This window comes from Protopterus annectens, chromosome 3.part1 (assembly GCF_019279795.1).
Source record: "Protopterus annectens isolate FY-2018-M chromosome 3.part1, PAN1.0, whole genome shotgun sequence".
NCBI classification, from domain to species: domain Eukaryota; kingdom Metazoa; phylum Chordata; order Ceratodontiformes; family Protopteridae; genus Protopterus; species Protopterus annectens.
Genome location: NC_056732.1, coordinates 90,285,354 through 90,309,193, shown reverse-complemented (window position 1 = coordinate 90,309,193; position 23,840 = coordinate 90,285,354). Strand labels below are relative to the sequence as shown.

Sequence of the window (23,840 nt, the reverse complement as noted above, 5' to 3'; positions counted from 1 at the left end):
TCATGCTGCAGCAATTTCAGCTCACTATGATTGTGACCCACCATTGTTTTCGCATCCTTTGTTCAAGCAGTTTCTTAGAGGGGCAAAGAATATAAGACCCACACGTAGAGCTTCTACACCTGCTTGGGACCTCAATTTTGTGTTGGAAAAACTTACTCTACAACCTTTTGAGCCTCGGCTACTGCTGAATTGAAATACTTGTCATGGAAGACTGCTTTTCTGTTGGCTATTACTTCTGCAAGAAGGGTGTCTGAGTTGCAGGCCCTTATGGCAGTAGAGCCCTTTTTGATTTTCCATAAGGATAGGGTATCTTTACGTACTAATCCTTCCTTTATGCCTAAGGTGGTTTCTAGTGTGGCTTTAAACCAAACTATTCATTTGCCTACTTTTTATGCAGACCCCCAAAATAAAGGGGAAAAGATTTTGCACACTTTAGATGTACACAGGCAATTGCGTTATTATTTAAGCAGGACTAAGGATTTTAGGCACTCTCAGCAGTTGTTTGTTTCTTTTGCTTTGAGTTCGCAGGGCAAGCCTGTTTCAAAACAAACTATTTCTAGGTGGATTGGCTTTTGCATTGCATTTTGTTATTCCCATCATGGCAAGGAGATTCCAGCTGGGATTAGGCCTCACTCCACTAGAGCTACTGCCACTTCAACAGCATTTCTAAGGGGGGTGGCAACTAAGGATATTTTGGAAGCAGCTACTTGGAGTTCAGTGCATACTTTCTCTAAGCATTATCACCTTCCTATCTACTCTAAGTCTAGGGCTGGTTTTGCCACAGCTGTTTTGCAAGGCATGTTGTCAGCTCCTGCTTCTTTATGATTTGCCAGCCTCCCTTACCTCTGCTTTGGGATTCTACCCAATAGTAAGGACTGCAGCAATGGGGAACGAAGAACATAGTACAGTTTTGTACCTACCATAAATGTAGATGTTCGAGGATCCCCATTGCTGCAGTCCAATTTACCCTCCCTCCTTCCCCTCTGGTTTTAGGGGTGGTTGTGTAGGTGAGGTTACATGCTGATATTTTTGTATATATTCTTGTATATATTGTATGTATTTTTGGTGCAGGTATTTTGGGCCTTGTCTTTTTAGGGTCTTCTGACATCTGGGGCAAGAAAAGACTGAGGAGATGACGTCGGTCATGCGCATTAGTACCCTGACGTACTGACGTCAGTCTAATGCGCCCTGACCGACGTCAGCCATATACTCTGGTATTCGGGCCGACTGGGACAGCGGACTACCCAATAGTAAGGACTGCAGCAATGGGGATCCTCGAACATCTACATTTATGGTAGGTACAAAACTGTACTTTTCCCTGGTTGAGTTTGTGTGTTGTAAGGTTTTCAAAGAACTGTTTTACTTAGAGGTTCTTTGGGGTTTCTGTGTAGTGATATTTTTCCACCTTTGCTGTTTTTCCGGCTAGGTCATCTCTTTGGTCTTGGTGTTTAGTATTCTAGTTGAGATGTCTAAGGATCAAAAGGAACATAAACCTTCGGGTTTTAAGAAATGTTCCAAATATAAGTATAAGATGTCCATTACGGATGGACATTCTGTATGTGTGTATTGCCTAGGAGCAATTCATTTGCAAGAATCCTGCAGCTTCTGCCACGTCTTCAGTCCAAGGGTGCTACAGGAAAGAAAAAATAAACTTACATTGAAAGGACTCCTAAAACATTCGTTTGAGGTGTCTTTAGACTCTACTTCTAGTTCTCAGTCCAAGTCTAAAGCTTCGAAGGCGAAGAAAAGATCTCCGGCTCCATCTGTCTCCTCGGAACCACCGGAGAAAACTTCTAAACTGGACTCTACCTCCTCGGCTCCTCTGTCCTCGGGGCCACAGGAGGTATCTGTTGTGCTGGAATCGACCTCGGCTCCAATTTTATTGGAACCCATTCAGAGCCAGTCTCCCAGTGTCAGGCATGGTTCTCCTAATAGGAGATACCATTCCCCCTCTCTGTCCTCCAAATCCTCCAGGCCTTCTGATTTGGATGTCGATAGGGTGGTTCAGAGGCTCCTGCAGTCACCGGTGTTGGCAAAATTATTTTCGGCTCCAACCCAGTTGGCTCCGGAGCCCGTCCCGATGCTTGTGTCGATGGTTCCTCCTCCAAGCACTTCCTTGTCTTCGGAGCCGGAGTGCTCCGAGTGATGTTCTTGTGCCGGCTCCGATACCCCCTCAAGGGTTTATCGGTGCCGACGTCGGCTCCAAACATGTTGGCACTGTCCACAGGTTTTGGTACTTGGCTTTCCTCTGTCCGGCCTGAGGGGGATACTTTGGGACATCTGTCAGTTCCGAGCCTCCCCCCTCAGCGCATCGGCTCTGGGAACCCCAACCCCAGTCATGGCCTCGGAGGCCGCTCGGTCCTCAGATTCGGGGGGGGGGACCCACCTTCGAGGCCATGAGGAGCGCACTGGCCAGATCTTCAGTTACATCACCCGGATCGGTCATTCCATCCCCTTCCACCCCGGCTAGAGCTTCTGATGTCCCCCTATCCGTAGATGGTGGAGCCCAAAGGTCTGGGGATACCCCATGAGCGGTCCCCAACTTTCTGAGGGTCCCTCAGAGTCCGTGCCTGAGGAGCCCCCCTGAAAGAAGTTGTGCAAGAGGAAGCACATAGACTCCCAGGACGAGTCTCTCACTTCTGATACAGACCTCGAGGAGTCAGAGGGGTCCCCCAAGTCATCCTCCGATGATGTCTCTTTGTCCGACTTCCTGGAGATATTGAGACAGAGAGGCGACTGGCCGTCCAAAACCCCCTCTGAGGAGGAGTCGGTATTCCTCAAGGCCTTTGGTGCTCAACCCTCCGCCTCCTGGCTGTCTCCACCCTTCGACAAGCTCCTGGATTTAATTTGTTGAAGGGTGTGGGAGAATTCTAATTCGGTGGAACCTGTGCCCAGAAGGCCCAGTAAGTTTCTTTCTGCCCCCCCCCGGGGAAAGAGTTCTGTCCAAAGGGGTTTCTGTAGAAACCTGTAGAGTCTTCTTCCTCCGTCCATCCTCCTAACAAGGAGTCCAGGAGCATGGACCAGTATGGGAAGCGTACCCTCTCGTCAGCGACCTTCACCCTGTGGTCGCTGAACTGTCTTTGTCATTTTACTCGGCTCCAGAGAGATCTCCTCAAGGAGTTAGGAGATACTCTAGCGGGTAATGTACCCGAGGCGTTCGCGCACATGGTTAACGCCCAGGTGTCTACCCTCAATTCGATTGTCAACTTGTCCATGAGGCTCATTTTGTATGCAGCCGAGGGGGCAAGTAGGGCAGCCAGTTCAGAAGTAGCCCTCAGGAGGCAAGCCTGGATGCGCCTGTGTCATTTCGCGGAGGCCTTCAAGTCTTCCTTCACTGACGCCCCCTTTGATGGGTCCTCAGTTTTTGGGACCAAAGTGAAAGACACCCTCACCAGATGCGAGCAAGAGGGAAAGACCCTGTCTGCCGTAGGGGTCCATTTTTCCCTTCCCTCTAGGCCTTACCCCAAGGCTCAAGAGAGGAGGGAAGATGTGGTTCAAGAAATCACAGAAGTTTTTCCCTGCCGCACAAGGTGAGTCCCCCTACAGAGGCAGAGGAGGGGGAGGTTATTATGGAAGACACCGACCTAGAGGCAGAGGAGGCCCCCGCAACCCGGGAGACCATGATTCCTTTCGCAGTTCCTCTTACCATCGTTCCTGATGTGTTGCCCGACTGTGCTATTCTGGAGCCAGTCGGGGGCCGCATTTCGTTGTACCCGGAAGCCTGGGAAAGCATCACCCAGGATCGATTGGTGCTACGAATAGTTTCCGGAGGTTATACCATTCCCTTTTTGTCAGATCCCCCTCCAGTCAGGAGAATCCCGGACGTTCCACCAAGTCAAAGGGATCACGCAGCATTAGAAGTGTCAAAGCTGCTAAAGAAAGGAGTCATCCAACCTGTCCCCTCAGATCAAATCGGATTAGGGACTTACTCAAGACTCTTTATGGTGCCGAAAAGAACAGGGGACCTGAGACCCATTCTAGATCTCAGCCAATTAAACCACTACGTTCTGAAGTCCAAGTTCCGAATGGTCACCCTTCAGTCCATTTTCCAATTGCTGGGAAAAGAAGTGTGGATGTGCTCCATCGACCTCAAGGATGCGTACTACCATATCAAAATTGACAGGGCATCCAGGAGTCACTTACGCTTCCGGCTGGGAGCCAGTCATTTTCAGTTTCGTGCCCTGCCCTTTGGTCTCACCACAGCCCCCAGGGTGTTCATCAAGCGCTTGGCGGTGGTGACAGCTCACTTGACATGTCAGGGATTCCAAGTGTTTCCATACCTGGACGACTGGTTCCTCACCACCCTCACCAGGCATCTTCTCATCCGGGCCAGGGACGCTACCATTACCCTCTATCAACAACTAGGAATTATCTTGAACTGGGAAAAATCTGCCTTGCTGCCCTCACAGTGTGTCACATGTATAGGCGCAGAGCTAGACACCGTCCAAATGCAGGCCTTCCTGCCCCAAGAAAGGATTGGGGTGTTGCAGAATCAGGTTCACGCTTTATTACCCCTCAGGAAAGTACAAGCGAGATGGGTGCTTCAGCTTCTGGGATCCATGGCAGCTACCATTATGTTAGTGCCTCTAGCGAGATTACACACGAGGCTTCTTCAGTGGCTTCTCTTTGCCCAATGGTCTTTCCAGAAACTCCCCCTTTCCCACCAGATCCTACTCACGGACCGATGCAAACAGGATCTCCGTTGGTGGCTATGTTCCACCAATCTGGACGAGGGAAAACCATTTGTCCCTTCGTCACCTGTTGCCACGGTGACCACGGACACCTCCCAGATGGGTGGGGGGGCATTATCTTGGCAGGACGGTCCAAGGCACGTGGCAAGATCACGAGGTACATCTGCACATCAATGTTTTAGAGATGAGAGCGGTGTTATTGGCGTTGCGGGCACTTCAGAGCTCTCTTCCTCTGGGAACGATTGCAATTCACTCGGACAACATGTCCGTTGTGTGGTACCTAAACAAGCAAGGAGGAACCAGATCTTACCCCCTGTGCAGAGAAGCCATGAGAGTGTGGCAGTGGGCAGTGTCTTCCCAATGGTTTCTAGTGGCAATGCACATTCCGGGGAAGGACAATGTGATAGCAGACAGGCTGAGCAGAGCTATTCTGATGCCTTACGAGTGGTCCCTGAACCTTCTGGTTGCAGAACAGATTTTCAGCACGTGGGGTCAGCTTTGCTGCAATCTTTTTGCCAATCCCCTCGATACCAAATGCAGCAGCTACTTCACTCTGATCCCTCCACAGGGGGAGTCACCCAGGGATGCTCTAGTCCACGATTGGCTCTCCAGTCTGCTCTATGCTTTCCCTCCGTATCCTCTGTTACCAAGAGTGATTCAGAAAGCCATATCCTCGGGAAGCAAGATGATTCTAATTGCTCCATACTGGTCTCGCCAAGTCTGGTTCTCCTTTCTTCATCAATTCGCGGTGGACAGTCCTTGGATTCTGGACCCAGTACCAGACGTACTGATGCACATGTCGGGGCAGTTCCATCCCTCCCTGCGGACCCTCAGGTTGACAGCCTGGCTACTCCACTTCCGTCGTTAGTCAGACTTCATCGTTTTTCGCCTGAGGTGGTGCACATTTTATCCTCTTCTCATAAGTCTTCCACCAGGAAGATTTATTCCAGCAAATGGAAGAGATTTTCCATTTGGGCTCATGCCCAAGGACTTGACCCTTACACAGCCCCAATTCCTGCTGTTTTGGATTTTTTGTCCATGCTCTTTCGGCAGGGCTCTGCTCCTGCTACCATTAAAGTGCAGCTGGCTGCTATTTCTAATTTTCATACCTCCTACAAGCCTTCCCTTATGGCCCACAAACTCTGTAAGGCCTTTCTGAAGGGCACCTTGTTACTCCGACCTCCTGTGTCAGAACCTATCATGCCCTGGTATCTAAACTTTGTTTTGCAAGCCCTGACTTCCCCACCTTTCAAACCAGCTGCCTTCTGTGAGTTGAAGTTTCTGTCTTGGAAGACTGCTTTCCTAATAGCCGTCACATCAGCCAGACGGGTGTCAGAGATTCAAGCTCTGTCCATCAAACCCCCGTATTTAATCTTTCATAAGGACATTGTTTCTCTTAGACCTAATCCGTCCTTTCTTCCTAAAGTAACATCTACTGTTAATCTCAATCATTGTATTGAGCTGCCAGTTTTCTTCCCTCAATTCTCGAACAAAGCAGAGTTTAGATTTCATCAATTGGACGTGCACAGGCAGTTACGATTCTACTTACACAGGATAAAACAACTACGAAAAGCTGACCAATAGTTTGTGTCTTTTTCAGAAAGTAGAGCAGGATCCCCTATTTCCAAGGTTACAATCTCCAGATGGATTTCAAGTTGTATTTCCCTTATTTACTCCTCAGCGGGCAGAAATCTACCATTCCTCGTCAAGGCTCACTCTACTAGGGCTGTTTCTGCATCAATAGCTTACCATGCCAGGCTATCTTTGGATGATATTTGTGCTGCAGCCACGTGAGCTTCCCCACACACCTTTATTATTCATTACAAACTGGACGTGGCTTCTAGGGGCCGGGCTTCCTTTGGTTCCACAGTCCTCAGGAGTATTTTCCTTTGAGCCTCCCAGGATAGAGGTGCTGGGGACGCTGTCCCGTGAGTAAGAATGTAGGCGAGATTGGACTACATAACATCAAGAAGTTATGTACTCACCATAACGTTAGATGTATGTAGTCCATTTCACCTCACATTCTTACGTACCCTCCCACCTGCTCCCTTCCTGGAGGATTTGGAGGCTGGAATTGGTGTTTGAGTACCCTTCAATGGTAGTTGTTTTTTCTTATTCCCATTGATAGTGTTCTACTGTAGTGGGTTGTTGTTATACATGAGGTGTGATTGTGGGTTCGCAGCAAACTAGATCTGGGGCTGCGGAGCAGTGCATCATGGGATACCTGTTTAGCCCAGCCAATAAGAGACTTCATGCTAGAAAATAAAAGTTGGCCGAGTCGGAGCCGATATTCGGCTCCGAACCCATGGGTAAGAATGTGAGGCGAGATGGACTACATACATCAAATGTTATGGTGAGTACATAACTTCTTGTTCCTTGACATTTGTCTCTTAAAGTATTTTTTGCAGGGGTCAAGCCCCTCCCCATCCTCATGTGGGAACATTTGCCGTCCACAACACCCTTACTAACTCCATGCTACAACCACTGGGAAGACAGAAAAGACTGCAGATAGCAAATTACTGCCATCATGCAAATGGAAACTGCACTGGTTATGATTTTTCTATGGGGAAACACAGATCAGTGAGTAGAACATTGGCAAGTTAAAACTGATAAATTGAAACAGCTCTGATAAATTGAAACAGCTCTGAAGTGTGATTGCTTTACTGAGACTGACGCCTGTTGATAAGAATTTGTTTTTCAGTTCTAGCTGTTTCCATACTTGTTGCTGTTGTAATTGTGGGTGGTCCTTCATGCTCACTTTATTGCCATGCTGTCAGTATAAGTGTGCAGTTCTGTTGTTGTGGAACATCCTGCCTAGTGTTTTGCCATTCCCTTCAGTGAAGATTTCATAGTGTTTTCATTTTCTACCATTTAAATGCAAAGAGCTGTTAGACCACTGTATTACATGGCTTGTAGTGAAATTAGCAAATCTGTAAGATTATTAATAAACAGATGCAGCTGGATTCACTAGTTTTTTGCATCTAAAAGCATTTTTTTTTTTAATTAAGATATACTTGGTTGCCATCAGGTGTGTGCTAAATTTGTCTTGAATCTGTACAGATTCCTTAATGCTTAAAGAATGGAATCTAGAGTACCAAACTTAAAATATCCCAGACCAGGGATAGAATTAATTTCCAACACTCATTTAATGAACAGAATCTTCCATTTTTCCCAATAATTGTAGAGATGAGGCAAAGATGACAGCTATCCCCGATACCTTTTGTTTTGTCTGAAAATCCCTTGCTGTTTAATAATCTCAGGACTGTTAGTGAGAATAAGGGTATATTAAAGTTTACATTTTTGGATAAGCCAAGTATTACAATTGCTAACACTTTTTTTTAAATGAATAATTAAAGAAATAAAACAAGTAAAGCTTGAACTCATTTAATTGCCATTGTTTTATTGTTTTCTCATTTAATTGCCACCAACTCCAGTCAGCATCCAAATTAAACTTTTTTTTCAAAGAAAAATGTCCTAAAAAGCATCACTTATTTCTGGCTGCATAAGTACCCAAAGAAAATTCAAAAGTAAGACTTGAAGATGGTCATGATGTACTTGGACTGGAATAGTTTTCCTGTCCTGCTTCAGTCATCAGAAAACCATTAGTTTTGTGGTTTTGACCCTCTGTGCTAGGATCCCCAACTCCCAGCCAAACCAGATCATTCTTCTAATGCTGACTGGTCAGTAATTCTTCAGACCTAGTCCTGTCTTCCAAAACACACAGACACGAGTGTTACAAAACAAAAGAACATGTCAATGGCAGAGGCATACACTTCTCTTATTACATTCACCACTTTTGTATAACAGTGACTAGACTTTATAGAACACGTTAAAATGACAAAGAAGTAATTAAATGGTTCAAACATTTGATCATGTTCTTGAACACACCAGTCAGGATCTATCAGACACAATAATGAAGTGATTATAGCTTAGTTTTATTATATCAGTATCATGAACTACAGTTTAACCGCTATTTTGATTATACAGCTTGGCATTTAGTGTGCTGTGCTTGTCTGTAGATTAATATTAATTTTAACACAGTATATAAATTTAGGCACAGAAGTTGAAAAGCAGTGTTTTATATTATCACTGTCACAAACAACTTTGTATATTGTCCTTACAGACTCTGCCCACATTTTTCTCTTTTTCTTTATCTTTAGCTGAGTAAATACTACTAAAACATATGTTATACATTTTTTTTCTTTATGATTACTATTTCTTATACTGGATCATGTAATCAAATGTGCTTCAAGCACAAACTGCACGTAGATGTGCTCTCTGCTGGGTGACATAATCACGAATGCTTCATCCAGTACACAGTGCTGCAGAAGCCACAGTGACTTTGTCACTCTGTTTTTATTGGCAGAAATAGAGAAGATTAATCTGTCTCATTACTGAAACCTAGTTTTAACACCCCATATGCATGTTGCAAATTGTGTCCTGCACAGCCTTTATAATTGCCAGTCATATGGGAGAAATGGTAGAGCCATAGTGTTTGCAAAAGAACACCTGAAAAACAGAAGCTGAGAAAACAACTCAGAACTTGAAACTGTATGTATAGTAATTAGCTTCAGTGGTATCAAGTATAATATTACAGGACCCTACTACATATCACTTGTTTACCCTAAAGAGTGTGAGGATTTCCTGATTAAACTCCAGGATATAAAAATCAGTGTAGATATAGGATTTTAACTGCAAAACACTGGGTAAACTACTCATTGTCAAATAAATATGCATCAAACTTTTCTGCTGTCTATCCACAGATTCTTAAGTTCATAGGAGGTTAATAGGCTGATGGCTCTAGAGCCTTTACAAGCCTAGCCATATTTTACCCGTGTTCCCTAATTGACCTTGATTAGATGGTAGTTATTCGGTGAGCAAGTCTATAGTCAGCACCAACTGCAGCTGTCCAAGAGGAACATAGGTGCCACCCCAGGGTGAATTTAGGGTCTGCCATCCAATTATCTAGGTTGCATTTGAATAGGATTATTGAGGAGCTCTGCTGAGGATTGTTGGTTCATGTCCCACCTGGGTCGATGCTTTTGCTCTTTTAACCGGAGCTGCTCAACTTTTGCTGACTTTTGCCAGAGGTTTGGAGAGATTCTGCTGAAATCCAAAGTATCCACTGCTAAAATCGAAAAGTTTCCTTTGCACTTTGATGACTGTGTTTTATCATTTTGCTGCCTTATCTTGCTGATTTTTACTATATTTTCTGCACTTTAAAAAAAAGGCTGTTCTGTTGGTTCAAGTAGCTAGCATATAGCATAGAATAGATTCAGATCTGCTGAATCTAGACTGTATTGTTACACTTGAGCACCATTCCAGCCATCTTATATTAGGAGGGCCCTGTCTGCACCCTTGTGGCAGAAGTATGTAGACTGATCCTCATCTTATTTGGAGATGACTGGAAGAAAGCTCATTGTGTGCTTTCCCCTTGGTAATTTAACTTAAAAGTGGGGTTTAGCAGTGCCCTGTACAGGCGCATATGCCTTGAACGACAATTTTCCACTAGACATCTATTAGTGGAACCTTCCCAAGCTTCTCTGCTGCATGGCGGGTAACTCAAATTTGAGCAATGAGAAGCATTGCCATAGTTTTTTCACCCCTAGTCTTCAGTAGAACAAGCCCCTTGTTATTCACAGAGCAAAATTTGGTCAAACTAGTCCACTCTCCAATAGTAGTTATGGTAGAGACTTGCCCTAATGGGTGGTCATTTTCCAACCATTTCTCCGGCCAGCCTGATTGACATGGGCATCCTGAGGCAGTGTAGTAATTGCCTCGTATATACTGACAACGACTTACTCCTAAAACAAACAAATACAAGATGTGAAAGATATAATTACTCCATGAATTTGGAATCAATTCTCTCACGTAACAACAAACTGGACATTAAACAGGTTGTCAGCACACACACACACACACACACATATATCACCTCTCATTTAAAACAAGGTCACAACACATAAACCCATGTACACGGAGGTACTCAGTAGAAGCCTACCAAAAGATCAGAGACCTGACAAGTGCAAACCCCTTGTACACACTGCAAAGCAAATAGAATCCACTACACATAACAACACACACAGACCAGTGTCTCAGCAAAACATCTCAAAACCAAATGTCCTGGTCATAGGCGACTACATAGTGTGACACAGATGTCCCTCTCACTAGGCTGGACAAAGAGAAGGTCATGGTCAGCTGCCTGTCAAGTGCCAGGATCCATCAAATCCTGCACTCACTCAAGCCCTTCAACAACAGTTATCGTTATGACTCTGTCATAGTACATGTTGAGGTGAATGACTTAAGTCATACCTTTCCGGACTATATGAAGAGAGACATGACTGAACACTCAGATTGTGTCCCAGGCAGGTGTGACCCTAGCCCTAAGCAACATTCTACCTTCACCCAGAATGATGCCACAGTTTAAACAAAAAAATGATTGACTTCCAACAATTGGCTTAGCTTCTGGTGTCAATCCAGGAGGATCTAGTACCTGTGAGCCTGGGAAGACATGATCGACAGACTATACTACTTTGCCAGAGATGGTCTTCACCTGTCTCTTCTAGGCTTTTAGATACTAACAAAGATGCTTGCTTCCCCAAAGTGCCTTTTTTAGGCAATAACCATGCAGAAAAGATGCCACTGCAGATCCAAAATGGTAAAATGAAGAATAACAAGATTAAGTGCTTTTGTCTCTCTATGTAGATGTCATCAGAATGAGAGACTAAAGCATTATTGATTTTACCATTTTGGATCCTCAGTAGAATTTTTTCTGCATGGTTCTTGGTTTACACTAATTACACTGCACTATTTTTATAGTTTGGCCTTTAGGCAATGTCAAAACAACAACATTTCCGACGTAAAAAATCCACTTGGGACAAACTCACGGTTATGCTGCTTAATGCTAGGAGCCTAAACAGGAAAATGCACTCCCTGGAAGCACTTCTCACCTTGAAAGATGCTGACGTCTGTGCAGTCATTGAGACATGGTTCAAGGCCACAGAGAGCACCCCAGCCATGCAAGTCAATAATGCCTTCCACGTGTTGTTACCCCAAAACGAGCATGAAAGTACCAAAGGTGTAGGTGTATCCATCTTCATTAAAACCAATTACACCTTGAAACTCGTTAAACAGTACTACTCCCTTGAGCTAGTCCAGGTCCAACTATCTATAGGCAAAATGCCCTACCACATCATAGCTAGCTACAGGTCCCCCACTATGACCCAAGAGAAGCACAACACCTACCTGGACTTATTAAAGTCACTCACTGTACAACCAAACACTTTAATCTTAAGAGCTTTCAACACTCCTTCCATCAACTGGGCTTCATACATGAGCACAAACATGCTCACGCTGAGGTTCCAGGACTTTGTCAGTACAAATGCCTTGGAACAGTTAGTCTGTACCCCACAAGGGGCTCAAGTGTCCTGGACTTGTTACTCACTAACATGGGGAGTCACTGCACTTACTCCCTGAGTGTTGCCCTCCCTGGTAAGGTCAGACCATAAATTCGTCTCATTTGAAGTAACGATCAGACCTGACACCCCCACAGAAGCAAAAAAAAAGCTGAAAAATGTCTCTAAAGCAAACTGTAGCCTCTAAGCGTTGGTATAAAAAGTTTCAAGCCCCCTGTTAACACAGCCAGCAATGACTCCTGTGCAGAGGAGTACACAGGTGCTCTGTACAACCACTTAAACAAGTGTGTTATATAACAAAAGGAAGAAACTGTTACCAAAGAACAAGAGGGAACTTACTCAGCATAAGAAGAATACCGTTTGCAGCTTGAACAAGCAAATCAGATATCTTGTAAAGACCTCTAAAGCTAGTTACAAGACTAAATTAACATCCCTAGCTAAGGATAATTATAAGATGTTCTTTAGCAGTGTCTGAAATCTAAAAGGGAATGCCCAGCTATGTGCTGAACTTATAGTGGATGGTACTACTCATAGTGAACCTGAGGAAATTGCCAACCTCCTAGCTGACAGATTTGGCATAAGCTTCACCTCCCCTGTCCCTGCAAGCTTTACCACAAAGCATACCTAGTCCTCTATCTAGTATCTCCAAAGAGCAGGCTATATCCATGCCCTCCAAGGCCAAAATCAGGGTCTCTATGGGACCAAGTAACATCCCAGGCTGCTTACTAAACAATGTAAACCAAGCCCTAGCGGAACCACTTGACAGTCTCTTAAACTGTAGCTTGAGCTCTGGCTTTGTGCCAGCAGAGTTGAGAACAGCAACAGTAATCCTGTTGCACAATGGGGGTCCATCATCTGATCTTGAGAACTATAAACCAATAAGCCTAAACAGCCTTATCTGTAAGACCATGAAAAGAATCATCATGGACCTTATCAAAAACGATAAAGGCAATCTTCAAACTCTTGACCCCACCCAGTTTGGCTTCATTAAGTGTAGATTATGTTTATTAAACCTGGTAGACTATTTTGAGAATGTCTCCAAAGCCTTGGATGAAGGCAGAACAGTTCTTAGAACCTATCTTGGCTTGGCCAAGGCTTTCAACACAGTCCTCCACTCAGGTTTCATTAAGAAACTTTCCCAGCTGGGGATTAACCCATATGTTACTAGATGGGTAGCCAACTGGCTCACCAACAGAACGCATACTGTTAAAGGTGGGGAGTCCACCTCTACCAGTAGACCAGCTACCAGTGGCATACCACAAGGATCTGTGTTGGGCCCTCTACTGTTTGGAATCTATTTCTCGGAAGTCCAGATGAAAGTAGATGGCCCGTGGCTTACAAAGCTAGCTGATGATAGCAAACTGGGAGCAATCATTGAAGCCCCAAACAGTGTTAACATATTACAAAAGGGGCTAAAACAAACAAGTGATTGGTGCCTAAGCCACAGACTAAAACAAAATGCAAGAAAGTGCATTATTATCCCCTTTGGCAAAGAGGGCATCCCTGCAAATATTGACAGCACCCCCCCCCCAAAAAAAAAACCTCAAACCCAGTGGTGTGAGATTTGGGAACACAGGTTAATATCAACCTAAACTTCGATCACCATGTGTCCACAGTGGTAAGGAAAGCCTTCTACATTGCACATGTCATAAGTAAGGGCATCACATCCAAGTCTAAGGATGCTGTGACTCATCTGTACTCAACCCTCATCAGACCACTAATAGAGTACAATGCTCTCTTTTGCATGTACCTCAACAGACACCTCCATCAGCTGGAGAGACAACAGAGGTTTATCACCAAGAAAATTCAGGGCCTTCAAAACATGATCTCCATGGAAAGGCTGAAAGCCCTGTCACTGTATTCTGTATCCTACAGGCTGCTGAGAGGCGACTTGTGCCTGGCCGACAGAGCAGTCTCTGACCCTGCCCAGGGATCTCAAGCTAGCCTGTGGCATCCACAGAACATGCTGGAGAGACAGATATGTCTCCCAGAAATTGCCACTCCTCTGGAATAAACTGTCAGTTTATGTGAAGCAGAGCTCTTCAATAAACTTATTTAAGCACAATCTAGACAATTGGATGTGAGACCATAAATTCACCTCAGGGATGGCACCTCTGTCCCTCATGGATAGGGGTAGTTGGTGCTGATCATTGACTTGCACTGCAAATAAATACCATCCAACCATTGTCAGTTAGGAAACACGGGTAAAACATGGCTAGGCTTATAAAGGCCCTAGGGCCATTAGCCTAGTAACCTCCTATGAACCTATGATCTGAGAGCAACAAATAGGTTCATAGGTTAGTACTAGGCTAACTACCCTTGCAAGCCATTGTAAGCCTAGCCAATTATCCCTTGTGAGGCTCAAACCCTGCACCTTGTCTTTGTAAGGCAAACACCTTAACCACTAGGCCATTCTCCCAACCAACATGCTACCAGCCACACATGTGAACAAGAATACAAATCCAACATATGCTGATGTTGTCAAAATGTTGCTTCTCAAGCCTCATAGAGTCAGTAAGATTTATTTATTTTATTTATTTTACATTTGTTGACCGGGCTAGTCCAGCTGGATATATGTCCATTTTCAGTGGAGGCCCGGGGAGAAAAGCTCCGCAAATTACAACAACATAAAAGGTCAAGACAAAGACAATAACAGTATAATTTGGTACATAAGAAGTTTTAACAATTATAGTACAAGCCTAAGATTATATATTTTATATTTCAGTAGGAAAAAGGAAAATTTATCTAAGAATAGATGAATAAGACTAATACATTTGCATTAGAAATGGTGTAGTACAAATCTTTATAACATATTACAAAATTAGAAACACCTAGTAATTTATGATGAGATACTAAGGTCTCACAAAAACCTAAGAAAGAAAAACACTAGAGATCAATAGATAGAGTATAGAAGATCAACAAACAAGGATGGATTTCTAGTGATATTTAACACATAGGTTGTGATACTATTATGAAGGTGTTTGATCATTCCACAGTATATATTTATTTACATGAGAAAAAATCCTAAGGAAGGTTAAGCTCACTAAAAATTAGTGAGACAACACAAGATCATGATCATGGGAGGCTAGGAATTGTGGGAGTCTAGTTAATAGTTAGCTACTTAGTCTGGGTTAACACAGGGGCATAGCCAGTGTGATTTGAGGTAGGGTTTAAGCTTGCTTTTAAATAAGCTGACAGAGGATATTGAGGTTAGCTGGCTTGGGAGGATGTTCCAGGCTTTACCTACTGTATAGCAGAGATTTACAGAGACCCCCCCCCCATACATAGTAAAAAGTCATCAGACTACAAACTGTAAACCCTGTGCTACCACTAAAGGAAAGACTACACTTAGAAATGTCCCAGGTTAGCTGACTCCGTGCTTGCAAAGCTGGACAAGGACAGGGTGCAAGGATCCATGATGTCATGACTGCTTTTCAGTCCATTACACCAGGCAAATATGACTGGGACCTTGTGGCTGCCCATGTGGGTATAAATCACTTGAACCGCTCAAGACAGTTACATGCAGTGAGACATGCTGGATTGCACTCTGCATAAAACTGTGGTCTTGAGTGGAATTTTGCCTTCACCCAAAGTGACGCCCAAATAAAAAGAAAAATATAATTGGTTTCAGCAGTTTGCTAAGTAGTTGGTGTCATTTGGTGGGGGGGGGGGTCCATTATGTGCCAGCTTGGGATGAAGTAGTGGACTGATCGACTTGCTTCACAAAGGATGGCCTTTGCTTCCATGAATTCCACTTACTTGCCACCCCTACCCTTTTTTAGGCAAATCCTGTCTACTGGACATTCCAGTGTAACAGATAAAACTACAGCAAATTCCAACTCATATTGTATTGCAGTTGTTGTTCTCAATGCCAGAAGTCTTTGCAACAATTTGCCTGATGTAGAGGTCCATTTCTGTGGTCTGGTGTATGCTTGGTTTAATTGTAAAGACAGCACTCCCTCCTTACCTAGGCTTGGTGTTTACCATGCATTCAGATCTGAGGGATGCTACAGGGGCACTTTTTTATTTGTGAGAAAATTTTCCAAGAGACCCCTAACAGAACTCAATGAGCTCCAACTTGCCCTAAACAAAACAAATTATCAATGTTTTGCCTGTTGTAGGATGTCCTGTATGTCCTTGGATGACTTGAATGATTCCTGACTCAACTTTCTGAAATGCTCAAAATGAAACATAACTTTTTGATGGGTAATTTTTGACTATCCATCCATAAACTGGTGCCACCTACACCTCAAAATTTAGGTATGCCCAAAATTTCCTGAACTTAAATCCCTAGAGCAGTTAATTAACCAGCCCACTAGGGAGCAAACATTCTAGACCTTGTCCTTATCAGTATAGCCCCTTCATGTACTGTACCTGTAGTGTCACTATCGCTATTCCTGCTTAATTCTGACCATAAACTAGGGCCCCTTACAAACAAATCTCAACTCAAGGACTTCAAAAGAATAAACACAAAAACTAATAGTATGATGAGCTCTCAAAATTTACTTGCAGCATCGTCCGAGCCCCATTCAGTAGCGTTGTTCTTCCACTAGAAAAAGTGCTTAGACATGACAGCCCCTACTAGCACTTAAATATATTGGTAAAGTCTGGAATAAACCACCCTGGTGGCTTTTGAATATAAACAAGTTCTAACAAAAGGAAAAACATTTCTAAAGCTGTATATTGAATCGGAATCCGCCCACATCAAAGGCTCAATTAGAAGGATCAGCTAAGAACTAAAAGCTGTCATCATGAAGAGCAAAGTTAAACACAAACTGAAACTAACATCTGAAGCCAAGAATTGCTGTAAATCCTTCTAATTATATCAGAAAATTAAAAAGCAACACTCAGCAGTGTGCTGAACCAATTCAAAGCAGCATCTCCCACTCAGATCCAAAGGACGTAGCAAATGGATTGCAGATAAGTATAATGCAATCTTTGCTCGGGAAACAAGTCATTGAAGTTCTGCAAGGTCATGAATTCCTGACAGTATCAATGATCTTAAAAGAGCATGTCCTAACTATGCTCTTGGAAGCCAATAATATCATTTCAGGGGACCAGACACTTGAATGCCTAGTAAATACTGCCAAACAAGACATTGTGGAAACCTTCTTAAATTTGTTTAACTTAAGCTTAACAACAGAGTACTTCCCTGAAGCATGGAAACTGTTATTTTAATGCCCCTTCTTAACAGGGGCCACACCACAGACCCCAGGAACTGCAGGTATATTAGTCTGCCTAGTCTAATCCACAAGGTCACGGGGTACATTATATGTGACTTCATAAAATCTGGTATCAAAAACATCATTCACTTTGGCCCTCAGCAGTTTGTCTTTGTCAAAGGGAGATCATATCCACCCAACTGAGTAAACTTCTTCTAAGGGGGGTCACAGTGATTATACATAATAGTCAGTCCACATGGCCTATCCAGATTAGGAAAAAGCATTTATGCCATCCCCCATTCTGTTGTAAATGATCTGAGGCTTAGATGTAAACCCTTGTGTGGTAAGTTGGATAGCAAATGGACTAAAATATAGAACCTGCATGGTTAAAGCAGCTGGTGGTACCTCACAAAAAAAAGAGGTGGCATTGTACCTCAGGGTTCAGTGTTGAGTCCACTCCTATTTCTTCAACCTGCTAACAATAAATCCAAATCTGTGCCTGACAAAGTCTGTGGATGACTTCAAGTTGGGTGGTATTGTCAGATCTTCCCTAGACACAATGTCACTACAGCAGGAACTAATCATCACTAATGAGTAGTGTATTGAATACAAAGGGATACAGTTAAGTACAAAAAAGTGTAGAAGTGTTGCATTTGGCAAAAAAAAAACTCTCATTTCCAACATAGAGCATAGCTTACACCCCACTCCAGAATGACAATAATCAGGCATCTTGGCACCTGGATTGACAACTCATCCTTTTTTGACCACTATGTAACATTAATAATCATGAAATCCTTCTGTTTATCACAACTGATAACTAAAGGCATCTCATCCAAGTCCAGAGATGTTATTGTCCTACTGTACTGTGCTATGATTAGGGAAATTATAGAGTACACTACCCACATTGGTATGTACCTGTTCAGACACATTGCCAAACTGGAAAGGCTACAGAATTTCCTTACCAAGAAAATTACTGGTCAAAAGACACTGATCTACCAAGACGAGCTTGAAGCCCTATCACTAAACTCAGTCTCTTACTGATTATTACATGGCGATCTGCCTTACATTCCGTTCCATCAATGACCAAACATTCCTTGATCTCTTGCATATCAAAAATACAAGCAGCTCCAATAACACTAGACCTAAGGATTTGAGTCTTCAACAAGATATAAAATAAAACATGTTGGAGAGACAGATTTATTACCCAGCATTTGCCCCATCTGTTATGTGTTAAATAAAGTGACACCTCCACATCCTTAAAGACTAACCTAGACAACTGGATGGAGATTTGCAAATTCATCGTGGGCCTGATTTGTTTGGCCCTGCTAGAAGAGGGAGGTACATCATGAGATTTTGTATTTGATGTCTGTGATGTTACTGCACCATTGTTCAGTGGTCCCCCCGCCCCCTACCAATTCCTGTAGTAACACTGGTGCTATCACAGCACTTAAAGTATTCCCTCGTTCCCCCTATCCCCAGTCCCCTTACTGCTGTGGTACCATTATGGCACTTTGGGTTGTGTTCGGTGGTTCTCCCCAATCCTCTTTATGCTGTTCTGTGCCTTAGGGTACTTTATGGAATTTTCCCTGGTGTCCAGTTTATCCCCACACCCCCATTCTTCATAGTAACGTTGGGGCTGGTGCGGCACTTTAAACATTAATCCCTAGTGCTCATTGTGCTTCCCCACACACTGATCCCCATTTGATGTGGGTGCTGTTATGGCACTTTTAAAATAAGCCCTGGTATCTAGTGGTTCCCGCCACCACCATGTTCAGCTGTTGTTTTGCCATGTTCTCTGGTGTGACATGGTGGGGATCGCCATGCTGATCTACACAGTTGAGCACTTTCTTGAATCACTTGACCACGTAGATGCCTTCCTAGGGGTGGTTCCGAGGACTGAATAGTAAAAAGGTAACACAACGAGTATAAGGCCATGTACATATTGTGGTACCTTCTTGAATACAGCCCGTGGTGTTTTTAAGTTGTTCGAATTTGAATATTGTCAGTACACTTGCAGCAAATGTGAACATAGAGCATTGCTGCTGAAAAGATACTTAAGTTTGAGGAAGCTGATGATGCTGGTGAAGTGCTAATATTTTGGTGACAGATCATAAACAAAATATCTGGCACTTTAACTCAGATGTGTTTTTATTATATCCCTTTTTCTAGATCCAGATTTAGTATAATTATATGAAAACAGGGTTTAGTTGTTGGATATAATTTTATTTTCTGTAGAGGTGTGCTGGTTAGGTTATCTAACATAGAAATAAAAATGATGTCAAAGGTCTTGGGCTCCACGTATTCCATTCAACTGATGTGCCTTTTAAGGGGATTTTTTTTTTATATATTTTATATTGTTTTATAAGAACAGCAATTGCAAATTTTGAAATTTCATTAAACCTACATGAAATATTTTAGATTGTTGAATGCTGAACAGCTTTTTTGCTGTCAGTGCATTTACTATCATATTTTGTTTTTAGCCATCATATTAGTGTCAGAAATATGGAAATGCCTTTATATCTTACAGAAAAGGTTAAATATTTGTATACATGAAACGCAACTCATTTTACAGCAATCTGCATGAAAGCTTTATATTTAAACAGCCCTACTATTTTGTTGTAAAGTTATGCTCATTTATATGTTAACCATGTTTTTTTTCTTTGTCTTTGTTCAACTACCTACACATAAAAAACATTTGTTATACAAAGTGCTGATTTTGCAAATTTGTTATGCTAAATAGGATAGTGTTGCAGTATAGGTATATTTGTTGTAATTATGTGAGTTTGAATTTGGTAATTACTGCTGCTGTAATTGAAAGTATTTAAACAAGTTGTAAAACCTGAGTAAGCTGGTAGTTAGGTGATTTAGAATATCTTATGCTCAGATCAAATCTGTGAGTCTGATTTAACTTCTTCTTTTGGCTTTTCTCGGTTAGGGGTCGACACAGCGGATCACCTGTCCGCTCATGATTGACAGTGGAGTTTTACAGTGTTGAGTTGCCAGCCCGACGCTCAACCTTCCACAGAAGGCACACACTCACACCTAGGACCAATTTTGTGTCCAGTCCACCTACAGCATGTCTTTGGGATGTGGGAGGAAACCGGAGCACCCGGAGGAAACCCACGCGACCACAGGGAGGACATGCAGACTCCGCACAGAAGGCACCCCAACTGAGGATCGAACCGGAGAACCTCTTGCTGTGAGGTGGCAATGCTAACCGCTGCACCACCGTGGCCGCCAATGACATTATATTAATCAGGCCTCGTAGTTCCTCTGGAAATAAGGCAAATGATTCATTCATTATTTTTTACTCCCCCCGGCGGTCTTGGACTTTCTCTCTGCCTTTTCCATTTGCAAACACGTGTATATATACACACATGCAGAAAAAGTCTTCTGTACAGGAATTCTTAAAATAATAGAAGTGAAAAAAAATATTAGTTGTCATTTGAGACTAGAACCCAAGATTTCCGGAGTGTCTGCACAGATAAGTGTTGTTTCTCCTTAAGAACTTTTTCCTTTTCATAGGAAACTCCTAGCATTGTAATTAAGGACAAATAAGAGCTAATATTTTCCCTTTGCTTCTTCGATTCTAACAATGTGTAAGCAGAAGGCTTTCTGTGTGTGTGTGTGTGTGTGTGTGTGTGTGTGTGTGTGTGTGTGTGTGTGTGTGTGTGTGTGTGTGTGTGTGTGTGTGTGTGTGTAATTTGACCTTAATCACAATGTCTGTCCTGAGAGTTTTGTTAATCCAGTGACACCATTACAGAATTATGGGATATTGGGTTGAAGGACTGAGTCCCAAATGACAGCTAATATTTTACTTTCATTTTTCCATTTGCCTTTTCTAGAAACAGCAGTCAGTTGTCTGTACATTTTCCAGCATGTGTAAAAAAATTTGCTTTTCTTATCACTCCTCTTTCTGGCTATTTCCTTTCCTAAGTTTACCTGTGTCTGTCAGATGATCCTTCCTGTCCTTTGTAGTCCTTTTCTTGTTTTCCAACTTATCAGGTTTTTTTATACGCCGTTATCTTTTCAGTTATCACTACCTTCACCTCTGTTTTAGTTAGCTGTCTCCTCTGCCCATATCTTCTTGTTTAGATACAATGCTTCACACCATTCCTTACTTAACTTACACTGTTTTTCCTTTGTCCTTGGTTACTGCATCCCTCCTGTATTATTTTCATTGTGTCATATAGCATATGAGTTCTGTCTTCTAGTAGTCCCAAATCTCTGTCCTTAAGGTACTTCCAAAGCAATTCTGAGCTACACATGGCATGGTCACTGTTCCCACTTTTAATTCACTTTGTATTTCATTGCCTTCTCTACAGAAGGACATGTATGTTACTTAAAGAATACTAGGTTATCAGTATTATAAATTCATACAAAAACAAATATATCCAATGCATGACTATCAGTAAAATAATCATAGAACCTTAGTTTGGTAGTAGGCAAGAAATGTCAGAAAAGTGCCTCTGGCAACTAACTATACCTAAAATATTGCATATATGATCTGTATTGTATGCCTGTGGGGAAAATGCAGCAAGATGAAAGCTGCCTGTTTGCATACAGTGTTTGAAAGAAGCTTGTAATTGTCACAGTAAGCTGTTTCCTTGCAGACTAATATAAACTTTAATGATTGTTAAGCTGCTAAAACAAAGCATCTCTTTGGTTTTAGACATTCTTAGGTATGATACAGAAGACAGTACTGAAAGACAGAACTACAGTGGATGCATTTAAGGCACTGCTTCATACTGTCAGTCCAGTTAAAGGCATTGTGGGTAAGTGTAGTACAGCAAATAGCACAATTAAATCTTTTCATATAAGGAAGTTGTTAAAAGCATTTACAGATTGTTTTTTTCCCTACCACAGCAAATGCTAACAAGGTGTATTCTGCTGCTGTTACAAAAACTCAAAAAATGTGGACAGCCTATTTGGATGCAATCTTAAAGGCAAGTCTCAGTCTTAAGCTGTGATTATTAAATGTAATTTTGTCATGTGTACATTGTTTTTTATTGTACTACCTTTGCATATTTGTCTCTTACATATTCAGAATATTATTTATATATAGATAGATAGATACATACATACATACATGCATATTATGAGGAGAAATTAAAATATACTGGACCTTCAGTAGGCATCTGAAACACCAGTGGCTTGTAATATTACTAGAAAAATAGCTGGATGTTGCATGGCAGTTTTTTTTTTTCAATATGCCCTTACAGTCAGGAAAAGCTGTACAGGTTAAGATAATACAGTCTGAGATTCCGATTTTCATCTTTATTTCTGTCAGGAGTATGCCTAAAAATGGCTCAGCTTGGTGTCTAAAGCTTTCCCAGGCTGCCTAGCCATATATTTTAACTGTAATACTGTGAAACTAAAGACCCTTCTCCAGGAGATTTGTTTTACCATGTACAAGATGCAGTCACAGATATAAACTGCTCAAGATACATATTTTTAGTGTAGTGAATGTATTTTTTGTGATTCTCTTTTTTGTGGTTAATGAAACGTTATTTTAGATTGTTCTGCAGGTCATTTCTGCCTTATGAATATTCTGACTCAAGGATATTATTTGAAAGGTTTTATTTGTTAGGCCCCTCCCCTGCATACACACTTGATGTTTGCCATTTTCTTTTTTCTTAGATTCTTGCTATGTGGTTCATATTGGTTTTATTTTTTGTATCCCATATAATGAACTTACCTGAAAACAAGACCACTTAGTTATAAAATTATTTCTTGTATACCTTTGCTGATGAAGTTTTACAGAATCAAAATTAGACTACCATTTCATGTACACAAATTTGTTTTGTGAAACCTGATCCATTTCTTCTGGTGTTGACCCTCTTACCAGCCTTGTTCAGGCTTCAGTGCCAACTGTGGCGTTACACTTAATCATGTCCTGGATATTCCTACGATTACCCACTCTTTTTTTGGTATATTGACATCCCATCGACTTCAGTTTCAGGTCAAATGTCAGTCTTCAGGGTCATTGAGGCCGGCCTTTATTAGGGTCAGAAATGATCTTGACCCTGGTCCCAACACGTCAGGTCAAAATCAGTCTTGACCCTTACCTTGTTTACATTTGAACCTTGCTTCCTCAGGAGGTTTTTCAAGGCTCTTTTTAACATGGACCTTCGCTATCCAGGTTTGTGTTGATTACATTGGCACAGACTGGAGTTGAGCTTTTACTTCAACAGAGAGAGCACTGTACAACATCAGACTCAGTATCAGTACTTCCGATATTAAGTTTGTCAGTATTGCTGACTGAAGTCTTCTGTTCAAGGTCAGACTTTTTGACTCCATTGTAATATTCAACTAGGTGTTCTTAATTTTCTACCGAGATCCTTCTGGGAAACTCCAAGGCTTCTGTACACCTCACTATCCTACTCGAAGGGTTGGGTTCAGGCTAGTATTTAGTAATAAGTTTCCAGTGAAACTTCCTATTCAGCTGTACTATCCTTTTACATAAACTTTCAACACGTCTAGCAGTCTGCCTCTAAGACCCTGAGTGTTTGTAGTAGCCTATTCAATTTTTGTATATTTTATTTATTTATTCACTGACATGTGTTTACCAT

At 42.3% G+C, this 23,840-nt stretch overlaps 1 protein-coding gene across 1 annotated transcript in view; it reads left to right on the top strand.

Annotated features, from left to right (window-relative positions):
• WASHC5 (WASH complex subunit 5) overlaps window positions 1-23,840 on the top strand; it is a 1,015,994-nt gene that overhangs the window by 726,176 nt on the left and 265,978 nt on the right. Inside the window, exons 21-22 of the mRNA XM_044066602.1 lie at window positions 21,941-22,043; window positions 22,135-22,214. Of these exons, the coding sequence (XP_043922537.1) occupies window positions 21,941-22,043; window positions 22,135-22,214 (183 nt within the window). The remainder of the gene's footprint in view (window positions 1-21,940; window positions 22,044-22,134; window positions 22,215-23,840) is intronic.